Source organism: Tinamus guttatus, unplaced genomic scaffold (genome assembly GCF_059628265.1).
Source record: "Tinamus guttatus ecotype Peru unplaced genomic scaffold, ASM5962826v1 Tinamus_guttatus_pri_ptg000601l, whole genome shotgun sequence".
Classification (NCBI taxonomy): Eukaryota; Metazoa; Chordata; class Aves; order Tinamiformes; family Tinamidae; genus Tinamus; species Tinamus guttatus.
Genome location: NW_028289135.1, coordinates 3,330,729 through 3,343,761, shown reverse-complemented (window position 1 = coordinate 3,343,761; position 13,033 = coordinate 3,330,729). Strand labels below are relative to the sequence as shown.

Here is a 13,033-nt window from a genome sequence, read left to right as displayed (position 1 = left end):
ATACCATAATGTATAGCACATACGTTTTTAAAGCGTCTCATCTACAGTAAGTGCTTTAATATGAGATTTGGTATAATATTATTAGTAATTGTGTTTGGTAAGGTAGGTGATTAGTCATTTGTCATTATTAAAGTTTCAAATAACAGAAAATGTACACCATATAAAACTATATGTAACTATACTTCTTTTTCATAAGATACTAAGATTTTAGAGTGCTTGGCAGTATACCCGAAGTTAAGTCACTTAGGTCCTAGGCTCACAGATAGCACACACTTTGGGCAACTTACTGCCACAGCTGTCTACATTACAATATGAAACTAGTGAGTAGTTGTTTAGCTGATGCAAAATATTGTAGACTTATTGAAATAAATATTAAACTGCTTTTCTTAGATTTAAAACTGTTTTTGCATAGTGTGCAAAGAGTGGAGTCCTAAGAAGCAGTATGAATGCTGTATTTCCCTGACCAACTTCTTGCAATTTAATTCATTTTCAGCTGATTCAACAGGAACTCATTCCCTCTATACTACCTATAAAGATTATGAGTTAATGTTTCATGTATCAACAATGCTTCCATATATGCCCAATAATAGGCAACAGGTATGTATTTACCTTTCCTATTTTCATAGTAGTTTTATCTTATAAATATTTGCATATACTTTATTTGAAAATAATACTGATATAAATAATACAGATATAAAACTGAAATTGTTTTATATGAAGTATGGCTTTTAATTGGAATTATTTGTGGAAAGTTATAATGTATTAAAATGCTCATGGGATTTTTTAGACAGATCTTGCATTTCATGATATTATTAAACCTTATTGATGTCTCTGATGAATGAAGTATTTTTAATTTGAACTGGATTTAGATTCTTTGTACATTTTGAATATTGAATGTAGACTTATGGTTAAAATATATGGCTAATAAGATTTTAAAATGATTCCACATAATTGTCCTCTTTCACATCTTGACATTTTTATTAATGTGCTAGCTCAGGAATATATGTCTCACTGTATCCTTCAAGATATCTGCCTGTGAAGACAGAAAACTGCAGTGTAGTTATTTTATTTCTGGAAAATTCACTTTGCTTATGTAATAGCTCAGAATATCTTCAAAGCATTAAGGATGGCTAAAAAACAGCACAGCATCCAAAATGTGCAAAGCACCACTAAGGTTACTCTGTCTTTGCCTGTCTCAGGTATTTCTTCTGACTGAATTAAAAAGTACAAGCACATTTGGTATAATATATCTAAACCAGCACTTAATAAGGTGATAGATAGAGTTACTCAAACTGAAGATAAGCCTGTAACTTTCTGCCTTACTGCTCTACATTTTTCTATGTTTGCAGAAATAAGCATTAAATGAATTTCTAAGAATATCCTCTCACTGCAGTGTAAGATGCAAAGATTTCTTTAATCATATTGTCACGAGGATTGTCATGAAATAAAGATGCTATCTGATTTTGTTTATGAGCAGCATACCAAATTTGTGGCTAGTGACTGTTAAACTGTCTGTGATTTGCATCTTTCATGTCTACCCTATCAGTAGGTCTTGTGGGAAGAAAAAAGTGATGTGTCAAGGCAGCAACAAAAGATAAAGCAAACAATTAAAATTCTTGACAAAGGATAAATGAAAATTGAAATGGAAGGACATATATAATGTATTTATGCATTTTAACTAGTTATTGCATAATGCTCTGAAGTGTTTGAAGAACTGTTGCAACTGAGCAGTTAAGATAACTGCAAAGTTTTAAGCCATTACACTTAGGCTTTAGATAAGGTTTAAAGAAACTATGTTAGGAATCAAAAGGCAGAAATCCTTCACAGTATGAATACTATGAATGTTCTGACCAATCATATGGCTTAAAATATATATGGCTTTCAGAGGAGATGTTCAGCTTTATCGCACACTAAACTGTGCTAACATCTAGTAATCAAGATACTGGATTGTTTTCACAGATTTGCAGTAGCTTTGTTTCTCTGAACTTTTCACTTCTGCCTTATTACTGGATCAGATGAATTTATTAAACACGCTAAGAGTAGCTGTGCATAATAATCAAATGAGTATTAGTTTAAAAATGTATTTTAATTTGATTTATATACAAAAAATAATTTGTTTTTATACATAATTGAAAAATGCTTCAGGTTTTCTTGAGATATGGTACTTTGAAAAATAAAATCGATTGCTGAATTTCTGAAATCACATGAGATAGTTAAAAATATTGTTATGTTTTAAATCAGTTATAATATTCCTTTCAGGACCTTTGCATATTTGCAAGGCAGAGATGCAGAACTCATTGCAGTAGTAGAATATTTCTGAATAAATTGATTTTTGACTGGAAAACATATAAATAGGGAAAACAGTATACTATTAAGATATAATACACTGAATGAGCTTGCCTTATAATGAAATATGAATATTTTTATAGCTAATCACAGGCACTGACAGTAAATATGACCTTACGTGGAGTGTATTACCTTTGTCATTGTCTTCTGTAACTTCTCTTTAATTGTGAGAATAGGGTGTCCTCTTGCTGTGATTCACTAATTCTCGTAAATGGTTGCTGTTTGTCTCCTTCACTGCTGTGTTGCTCAGCCATTCCTTATTACGGTCTTATTTCTTTGCTCTCCTTTCATTCTTTTATTTCCTTATGCGTCTTTCTTCATAGACCAGTATCAATTCTTATAATTGCAAAATCTTCCGATATTAATTCCGTGATTTTGCCCAGCAGCAAATACTCTTTTCAACAGTGTTTTAGTAGACCGTCATCAGTCGTTGTCTGATTAACAGTTTAAGTATTTAGTAAGAGCATCATATTGTGATTCATGCCTTTCTTGAGATCAAAATAACATGGCAATTCTCTAAGCTGAAGCAGCATGCCTATCTGAAGACCCACTACATTATTTTTAAATGCTGGTATCCAGCCATATTTGCACAGCATGGACACTGTTAATGAAGTGTGACAAGCACACCCAAATGATCAGAATTTAGCCAGCCTTAATGTGCAATAATCATTGTTTAATTTTTTTCTGTTACTGTTTAGTTCCAAAATACATATTGGAATATGTAATGTAGCAACAGTCTTATCTCTCAGAAGCTCAAATAAAATAGATTTGGTCTTTTTCCTTGAGCCTGTGTAAATACTGAGTAGCCCAGATGCAGTTGCTCACATCCTCCACACACAGACTTGGAGGAGCCCTGGAATATGAATGTTGTTTCGCTCTGTGGGATTTGGCAAATCAAGGCAATTTAGAGACCACAGTAATTTTCTTTTTAGATTCTATTAGTAATGAAGATCCCCATATCAATAGCTATTTTTTGCAGGCATATTGTGTATGTACTGAAAGTGAGGTTATTGCATCCTCTCCCTGTGTCATTCCTTTAGTAACGATGGGGCAAGATGTTGAGCTAATCTTCATCATCTAGGTTGAAGACCTTCAATGAGCAACCACCAAGCTCTTCTTAGATTCCAAATACTTGTGAGCCAAAAATAGGCCACACCAGAATTATTTATTGCTTCTTCCAGGATTTAACTACGCCCTGCTTGGTCACTGATCAGGACATCCCTCTAGTTTTAGAGCCAGCAGGAGATCCAAAGAGCAAGGTAATTTTCACTTTGGCTACAACAAAGACTGAGAATTTTCAAATCAGCTGCTCCTTCCCTAGGACAGAAAGCACAACCAGTCCTGGTGTGGCCATCCTTCTCCTTTTCCTGGAGAAGCCTTTTCTTGAAATCGTAGTTTAAGGTCTTCCCCTTTAAACTTCGCCCTTTCCAAAGTTCCTTTCCGAATCATTCCCTTGCAAGTTTTCCATTCATGCATTTGCAGTCTGCTTGTGTGCACATAGTCAGACCTGATTAATCCAAATTGGTCCAAATCATCAATTTTCATCTGACTTTATGAAAACTTAAAACAGATATGCAAGAGTGAAATAACATTGAACTTAAGTTACTGTTAAGATGTTAGAGATAACCAGACATATGGCTGGCTATACCAAGCACAGTTTAACCAAGTCTGAGGAAATACCTTTTGACACTTGTTCTGGCTTTGCTGTGCTGATTAATAACCCAAATTGAAATTAGAGCTTTTAAAGCCACTTATTTTAGAAACATACTAAAATGAGTTTGAAGGGTTTTGTTTTTTGTCTCTCAGCATCTCATTATTTAACTGAATGAAGAATATTTTTCCACTCCTGTTGCAAGGAGAATTCCTTATTGTTTTCTGGTTTGAATAGGCAATTAAAATTCCTCAGAAATGGGTAAGATTTCTATGGCTCTACATAGCCTGTAAATATGCTAAATTTTACAATAACAAATATTTTTCCTTAGAGATGCATATCTGAAAATTAAGAATTGACAATCATAGTTAAGATCTCCTATTTGATATAACAACTGCTATTTTGTATATCTATTTTTAGTTACTTCTGCTTTTCTAACATATTTACCTTACTGGACTCCCTTTGTGTGTCTTGAACTCTTCCATAAAATTCCTTTACCGATTACCTGTTGAATGCCTATCTTACTGTGTTGGGTTCATTCTACTATACTGGTTTAGACTGATACTTGATTGATGTCAGGGAGTGTTTGGCATCCCCTTACTGTAAGTAATCCTTGTAATCTGTGCACCCCGTTGACAGTTCCTACTGTGCTCTGCATTGGCATGAGATTCTTTACTGTATGTTAGAAAGGCAGATTTAAAAAAAAAAAAAAAAAAAAAAAGGAAAAACCTGAGCAGACCTTTAAATGGGGGAGGAAGGGGAAACTGAGAACCTGAAAAAAAAAATGAGGAGGTGGAAGTTGGGAGGAAAATACAGGCCATGGCATGTGAACTGGAAAAGGAATTGCTTATACATCTTCTTGCTTGGTTCCAGTTTCCTCCAATTCCTCTTTCATTTTCAGAATTAAGTCTTTATTTACATTTTCTAGGGAAGAGTGCATTCCCTCCTTTTTCTCCATTCAGTAGTTTATTCTTCTCCTGTTCTGTTATCCTCTCCAGAGCACTACTTTCCAACCTTCACACCACTCTGTTTTAGCTCCTTCCCCTCCTGGTTCTTTGCATCTGGTTCCCTGTACACAGGCACGACTGTGTTTGTTTTGCCTTTGCATTGTGTTGAAGTTCACTGACCACTTATGCATGACAGTTATTTATAACAGTGTTGCATTGATTTTATTTTAAAATGTCGAAGAAAACACTCAGATCTCAGCAAGCTTGGTAAGGTTCATAAAAATGGTGAACTGACTATTTACTATTTTTTGTGCCTCTTCAGAGATTTAAGCTCTTAAAACAACTGTTTAGGGAGAGCATAAAAAACTGCTTTCATTTTTAAAAGATGGTTATTGCTAGTATAATTTCAAAAACTCTTAAAAAAAACCCTTATTAAGTGACCGTTATTCCTGCTTAAGCAAAGCATACCTACAAGTAGAACCTCCTAAAGAGGTCTGCCAAACTAGGAAATGTTCTTGAATATAGTGAAATTAGTGAAATAGTGCTTGTTTGGATGACTAGATCACATGGCCTACACCAAATATTATTTTGTTTCTCATATCTATTCTAAAATTTCATCACTAGACTAATTCCTTCATGTTGTATTTTGGATTTTAAGTGTTTAAAATTATATAGATACATTAACTGCTTTAAAATTGCGGGTTTGGCCATTCTCACTAGCTTTAGAACTTCTTTATCAATGTAATGTAATGCGATGTAAAATACCTACATGTCTTAGGCTGTAATATGTGTAACCTTACCTCATTTGTTCTTAGCTGAAGCACTTGTTCTTAATCAACTGAGGTAATACAAGCGAATATTCTGTTACTGGAAAGATTATATTTTGTAAAATCCATCCAGTAGAGAACTTTTTTACTTATTTTGCAAGTTTTTAATTAAACTTATTCTTATATCCTTTTTAGTTACACTAAAGCAAAAGAGCCAAGGTATAACTATATGCTAGTAGTTGACAAAGCAAATTCTTTTGCACACTTTTGGTGGATATTTGCGACCTAGCATGTACTAGAGTACTTCATTCCCTCTAGTGACATAAATTGGTGTTCTCTAAGCAAAGTTATTTTAAAATGAGGGCTAAAAAATTGAAAGGTATTTACTTTAGTGAGGAACGTAAGGATCATTTTATAGAATCATAGAATCACAGAATGCTTAAGGTTGGAAGGGACCTCTAGAGATCATCTAGTCCAACCCCCCTGCACACGCAGGGTCACCTAGAGCACATGGCACAGGACTGCATCCAAGCGGGTTTTGAAGATCTCCAGAGAAGGAGACTCCACAACCTCTCTGGGCAGCCTGTTCCAGTGCTCTGTCACCCTCACTGTTAAAAATTTTTTTCATTAAGTTCCTGTGGAACTTTTGGTGCTTCAGTTTGTGGCCATTACCTCTAGTTCTGTCGGCGGCCACCAGGGAAAAGAGGCCAGCACCATCCTCCTCACTCCCTCCCTTGAGGTACTTATAGACACTGATTAGATCCCCTCTCAGCCTTCTCTTCTCCAGGCTGAACAGGCCCAGCTCTCTCAGCCTCTCCTCATAGGGCAGATGTTCCAGGCCCCTGATCATCCTTGTGGCCCTGCGCTGGACTCTCTCCAGCAGCTCCACATCCCTCTTGTACTGTGGAGCCCAGAACTGGACACAATACTCCAGATGAGGCCTCACCAGGGCTGAGTATGAGGGGGCAGGATCACCTCCCTCGACCTGCTGGAGACGCTCTTCTTAATGCACCCCAGGAGCAGAAATATGCACCCCAGGATGCACCCCCCCCCCCCCTTTTTTTTTTTTTTTTTTTAAGAGTAGTGGTCCCTTATTGTCCCTTATTGTTGGAGGTGTTTTGTAGTTTATATTGCTATTTTTTAAACTGTAATATAAAGTACTTCACATTTTTCATTAAGTATGTTTCAGTCATAAAAAAGTAAAGTACTGATTAGCAGAATGAGCTTTTAATTAATAGATGAGTTACGAATAGCTACTATTCCTCCATAAGTCTTCTGTGTCTCAGCTTCATTCACAAGTAAACAGTAGTTAAAAATGTTGATTAGTATTCAAGCTAAGCTATTTTTTAAAAATCATCATAATATTAAGGACTAATGTTCAATAAAAATGCAGTCTACAAAAGAAATAGTTATTGGAAAAGCAATATTACTTTTTTATATAAAAGCAGATATTACACATAAAAGCCCATTACACTGTAAAAAGGGAACAGAAGTATACATAGCAATAATAGTTAATTGATGTAACATATATTTCTTATTACTACACTGATGCACTGATGCTAAAAAAAAAAAAAAAAGAGAGAATAAGTAAAAACAACAGACACTAACCTGAACTAGCATGGGAGTGTGAAAGAAGTCACTGGTATTCTTGTGCTCTTAGTCCAATTTCTTTTCCCTGTCTTTTGCAGATCAGCCTGATATAATTTACCTGTAGTTATCCAGGATATGAGATTTCATAAGGAAAAAAAAAACTTTTTTTTGTTACTTGGTTATTTGTTTGCTTTTTGCTAAAATTTTTTTAAAATGTCAGTTTTTTAATAACTAATTTTTCAATGCATGTTTCTTGTCCAGCTGCTAAGGAAAAGGCATATAGGAAATGATATAGTTACCATTGTCTTCCAAGAGCCAGGAGCACTTCCTTTTACTCCAAAAAATATTCGTTCCCACTTTCAACATGTATTTGTCATAGTCAAAGTGCATAATCCTTGCACTGAAAATGTGTGCTATAGGTGAGTAGAGCCTTATAACTATTTAAATTTGCTATTAACTCTACAGTGAAATTGTCTGTTCCAACAGTTTTGTATTTCCTAGAGATGTGTGTACAATTTTAGAATTTCTGCTTTATTTTCTGTAAATCTGAAACTCATGTGAATACCTTGCACACATTTGGAATTATGGACATAATTGATAGACTCAAGTATGTGCAAACCTCCGTCTTGCTGATGTATAGGCACAAAAGGGGGCAATAACAGTGTGAAAATAAAACCTACTGATGCAACAATAGTAGCTAATTTAGAATTTGTATTGCATGCTTCTTTTTTTTTCCACAGAATGCAAGACAATTTAAAAGAAAATATTTTAGAAGGCTATTAAAGTATATATAAATCTCTCACTTGACTATATGACACTAAGAAAAGTCACTTCTTTTAAGCGCTTGAGTTGGGGCTTTTGGGAGCACAAAAGCATCTCAAATTCTTAGTTCACTTTTTAATTCTCACAGTTAAGTTAAGGCATCGTGAGTTCTAGGAAGACAAACTGGATGGAAAAGTAATTCTGAACCAGTTGGGAATTATCCAAATAATAATCAGGGTCTTAAGAGTAGTATTTCCAGTACTTGCTGGATTTATGCTTTCTTTAAGAACCTGTGTTTGTTTAAGTAACTATAACAGTGTTTATTTTAATACATTGCATATTTCATAAGTTACATTTTTCTTTTTACGTAGTGATAGCTGTCTGTAAGCCCAAGTGTGACTGTACTTCAGTCAAGTTATTAGTGGTTGTACATAGTTTCAGCTGTATTTGGAAATTATTTTTAATTTGAAATATGTTATGTGTCATAATGTATGTATGTATATGTTGTGTGTGAAATATGTTATCAATTGTAGCTGCAACTGTGTATCAAATATTTCTACTTCCTCAACATCCTATTGTGAACTGTCCAGAAATTTTTGAAATTCCATCGTTTTAACTGCAGGCCTTCTGAAAGGCCATAACTTAGAGAAGGCAACTTAAACTGCTATCTGTACTAGTGACTATTACAGATGTGTGTTTTACACTGGTATTCTTGCCTCTGTTTTCATGCTTCACTCTTGCAACCTGTCCGAGAATTGAAATCAGTTTTATTTCTGTGTATCAATACAGTATCTTACAAAGGTTTTTTTGCATATTTTATCAAAAGGAACAAGACACTGGCCCCCTAAAAAATAATCTTTGATTTTTTTTAGCCTCACTAAGACACATTTACAGTGTCTTATTACATATTTAAAACAAAAAAGCCCATTCTAAAGCAGAACCATCCCTTCTATTTTCGTTGGTATGTGAAAGAGAATATATTTAATAGGTTTCCTAAATGTTTCTCCCAACCTAACTATTGAAATTTTGTCTATCCAAAACGCCTAAAAATTGATACATCAATGCTTAACTCATCTGTATAAATAGACTGTGTAGATCAGTCCTGATTATCTAAATGCCTTTTCTTTTTTACCTAAATATCCATTTTATTGTCTCTTTTTATTCCCAGTGTTGGTGTTTCAAGATCAAAAGACGTACCTCCATTTGGTCCACCCATTCCCAAAGGAGTAACTTTCCCCAAATCAGCAGTCTTTAGGGACTTTCTTTTAGCCAAAGTCATTAATGCTGAGAATGCAGCACATAAGTCAGAAAAATTTCGAGCCATGGCCACAAGGACACGTCAAGAATACTTGAAAGATCTGGCAGAGAATTTTGTTACTACGGCTACAGTGGATACTTCAGCAAAGTTTAGCTTTATTACTTTAGGGGCAAAAAAAAAAGAAAAAGTGAAGCCAAGGAAAGATGCACATTTATTCAGTGTTGGAGCAATTATGTGGAATGTGATTGCACGAGATTTTGGCCAGTCTGCTGACATTGAATGTCTCCTTGGAATCTCCAATGAATTTATCATGTTGATTGAAAAAGAATCAAAAAATGTTGTGTTTAACTGCTCCTGCAGAGATGTTATTGGATGGACATCTGGGTTAATGAGCATCAAAGTATTTTATGAGAGAGGAGAATGTATTCTTCTGTCTGCGGCAGATAATTGTACTGAAGACATCAGAGAAATTGTTCAAAGACTTGAAGTAAGTACTATTTCTAAATCGGAGTGCCAACATTTTTATCAACGGTTACTTGTCTGCATTCCCTTTGAGATATAATTAAAAATGCCTTTTGTTTATACTTGAATACCATTCTCAATCTTCAGAGAATTTTACAGACAATAATCTTCACAACAGGATAAGTGAGATAAGTGTTATCAGATGATAACACTTGATAATTTATGAGATAAGTGTTAGCAATTCATTTTGAGGGACAGTAAATCTGATGCCAGTAGTTTGATAGACTTGTTCAAGGCTATGCATAGTTTTAATGTTGAAATTGGCATTGAAAGGCTAAGCTCTTCCCTTGCTGTTGTCTCTTCTTATATGACACCTTTATAGGCAGAAATGTACTCTTAGTTAAAGTTACAGTTAAAAAAAATACAAAATTGTGGTGTTACTGTAAAATACATTCATTTTGCCTTTTATAATAGCCTATGTGAACTCTAGCAGCAAATTTACATAAGTGGTGCTTCTGATTTGCTTCTCTATGCTAAAGAAATGTAGGAAGTGAAGGCAAGTAGACCAATTAATTCCAGTTTTTGCAACTGACTGGATAAAGGTTTTCAGGCACTTGATGACCCTGTTAGCAAAACTGTCCTGTAACTGCGCCAGTGAGTACAAATGAACTGACAGGAGCTGCAAGGTAAAAAGACTGATGTATCTTCATTTGGTTATACTTTTTACTTTGGCCTTAAGTGCTCTTAGTAGTGTCAGTTTTGTTTGTCTTAGAAAGTTTTCTACTGAAAATAAATCCCTATGCTTGCTGTTTTCACACTGAATGAGCTGGATTGCAGGACCAAAGCTAATGGTTTAGAGCTTTTATAGTTCTGCATTCATATTTAGCATTGCACAATAAAAATGCTTTAAATAATCACCTTTTTCAACCAAAGGGCATTTAATCTTTCAATAGACTTTCAGTGTTTCAATAAAGGGGTCTTTTGGACCCCTTTTGTCACTGCTACATTATGCTTTTCATTAGGTCTTCTCTTTCCTTATTGTTCTTCTGAAGAACAGTATATGCTATAAAGGTATTACTAAATTAAAAATATATGTTGCTTAAAGCTGATAAGTTTCAAAGCTTTAGTGAAAACTGGTGTCATCAGTGGTGACTACTTTGCTGTTCACTTTCGCTATCACTTCTTCTGTCTTACAAAACGTGTAAAAATATTTAAATGTTACAATTACTTCAAATGTCTAAATTGCTGAGGATAGATCTTTATAGTTCATCTATAGTTCATCTACAGTTCATCTGTTAGAAAAATTAAAGTGGTTATCTACAAAAAGGTAATTTTGAGCCAGTTTCACTCTTTGATTCTGATTTGGTCTCCTACTTTATTCGCAGTAACTGTCTGCTACAGTACAGTATTATTTAAGCTTTAAAAATTTAGCATCAGTTATTACTAATGTTACCAAATATTTATTCTCATGAACCCTGATCACCTCCTTTTTCACCCCTAGCATCCAACTTTCTCATTACTTCACAGGACTATCTGTCATGCGTATTTAGCAACTTTGTTCTTTCCTTTTTTTTTGGCTCAGATTTTTCTGTCTTTCCTCTGCTTCTCCCTCTCTTTTGTAAGCTGAATAGCAATATTTAGTTATTTTGTGATGCTGAATACTTTCTAAGCAGTCCTTATGTACACTTAGACACAGAAGCTGAGGGGTGACCCTTTAGAAACACTAGAAGTTATGTAAAACTCCATTTCAGTGCTGCAGATGTATACTTTAAAACCCTTTTAACTGGCGCAGTACAGCAAAGATCAACAAACATATGTGTTAGCAGAAGCTGAAGATGAATACTCGAACTGTGATGTGACACCAAACTTCAGTGACCAGATTAACCCTTCGCAGTCACTAGTAAAATAATTTGTTAGAGAACTAACAGAGAGAAAGAATTAAGAAAAAATAAAATAAAATAAAATATTTACTAATTGATATCTTGGAGGAGATAATTATGTTTTGTTCTCTGGCTTTAAATTCTGCTGATAAATAGGGAAGACTTTCTGAGTATCTAGATGAAGAAAAGTTATGAAAAGCTGCAGAGGAGCTTATTGTGATTGTCTTTTGAACCAAAAGAATCAGTAGAAAAAAACAGCTGGGATTTGTCAAGTTAAGAGTCAAATCTGTGTTGTGGGGGAGAATATCTAATAATACTGAATAGAGAGAGAAAAGGAAAAGCAAACATTAGACAAACTAGGTTGGCTCTGTGTTTTACTGTGAAGACAGTAAAAGCAGTGGATCTTGCATTAGGATCACAGAGATTGGCAGGGTGATTTAAGACAGAATACAGACTCTGAATGGATCTTTGGACATCAGTCTCCAATTAGATAACAGTTCATTAGAAGACAGATTCATTCTTTCTGAACATGGATAGAAAAGTTTGAAATAGAATATTCTATTGAGAAAGGTTCTCGATCGGAAGTGCTTCTAGAGAGTAGATTAGATTCAATGTCTGGAAGAGTTTACGATTGCAATTCCCATGGTTACAATCAACAATGTAATATTTCACTCTTAGTTGTTAGCAGCATTAGGGACATAGCTGACTGAAATAAGTAGGAAAATTTACCTGTTGGGGCCACTGATGATAGACTTTTAAGAATCACCAGCAGTACTGCACTATTAGTTGGAGCATGCAGACAAGGGTGTATATTATTATAGCATGACCATTACATGAGCTGAGACAAACTGCAAGTTTCTCGCCGTTCTGGCCTGTGCTGTCCCAAAACACAATCCCCAAAGAGGACAATCTTTAACATTGTTTTTTGGCTGGTACAGATAACCTAATCTTCACAGGGTAAGTCACTGTCTACCACTCTTTCCATTTTAGCCTGTGAAATGAATCCCAGTAACTGCAACATTCTTGACATCAGTTAGTATTTCCCAGGCAAAAAAAAAAAAAAAAAAAAAATCTAATCTGACCGATACTTCAAATGTGACACAATCTTTAATGGGAACCTCACTATAAATCAAGTGGCACACCTTCTGGAATCTTCTTACTGCAAGACAAAAATATTTCAGAACTAACCAAGATCAAATCTCTTATTAAATAAATAAATAGCCACCATCTCAAGAGAGGAGATTCTGCCCCCTCTACTGAACTCTGGTGAGGCCACACCTGGAGTACTGTGTGCAGGTCTGGGCTCCCCAGTGCAAGAAGGACATTGAGCTTCTAGAGAGGATCCAGTGGAGAGAGACAAAGATGATTAA

The 13,033-nt window shown here is 34.9% G+C and overlaps 1 protein-coding gene across 1 annotated transcript in view; it reads left to right on the top strand.

The window, feature by feature from the left end:
• SIPA1L2 (signal induced proliferation associated 1 like 2) overlaps positions 1–13,033 on the top strand; it is a 103,349-nt gene that overhangs the window by 41,196 nt on the left and 49,120 nt on the right. Inside the window, exons 6-8 of the mRNA XM_010214835.2 lie at positions 494–597; positions 7,563–7,720; positions 9,232–9,808. Of these exons, the coding sequence (XP_010213137.2) occupies positions 494–597; positions 7,563–7,720; positions 9,232–9,808 (839 nt within the window). The remainder of the gene's footprint in view (positions 1–493; positions 598–7,562; positions 7,721–9,231; positions 9,809–13,033) is intronic.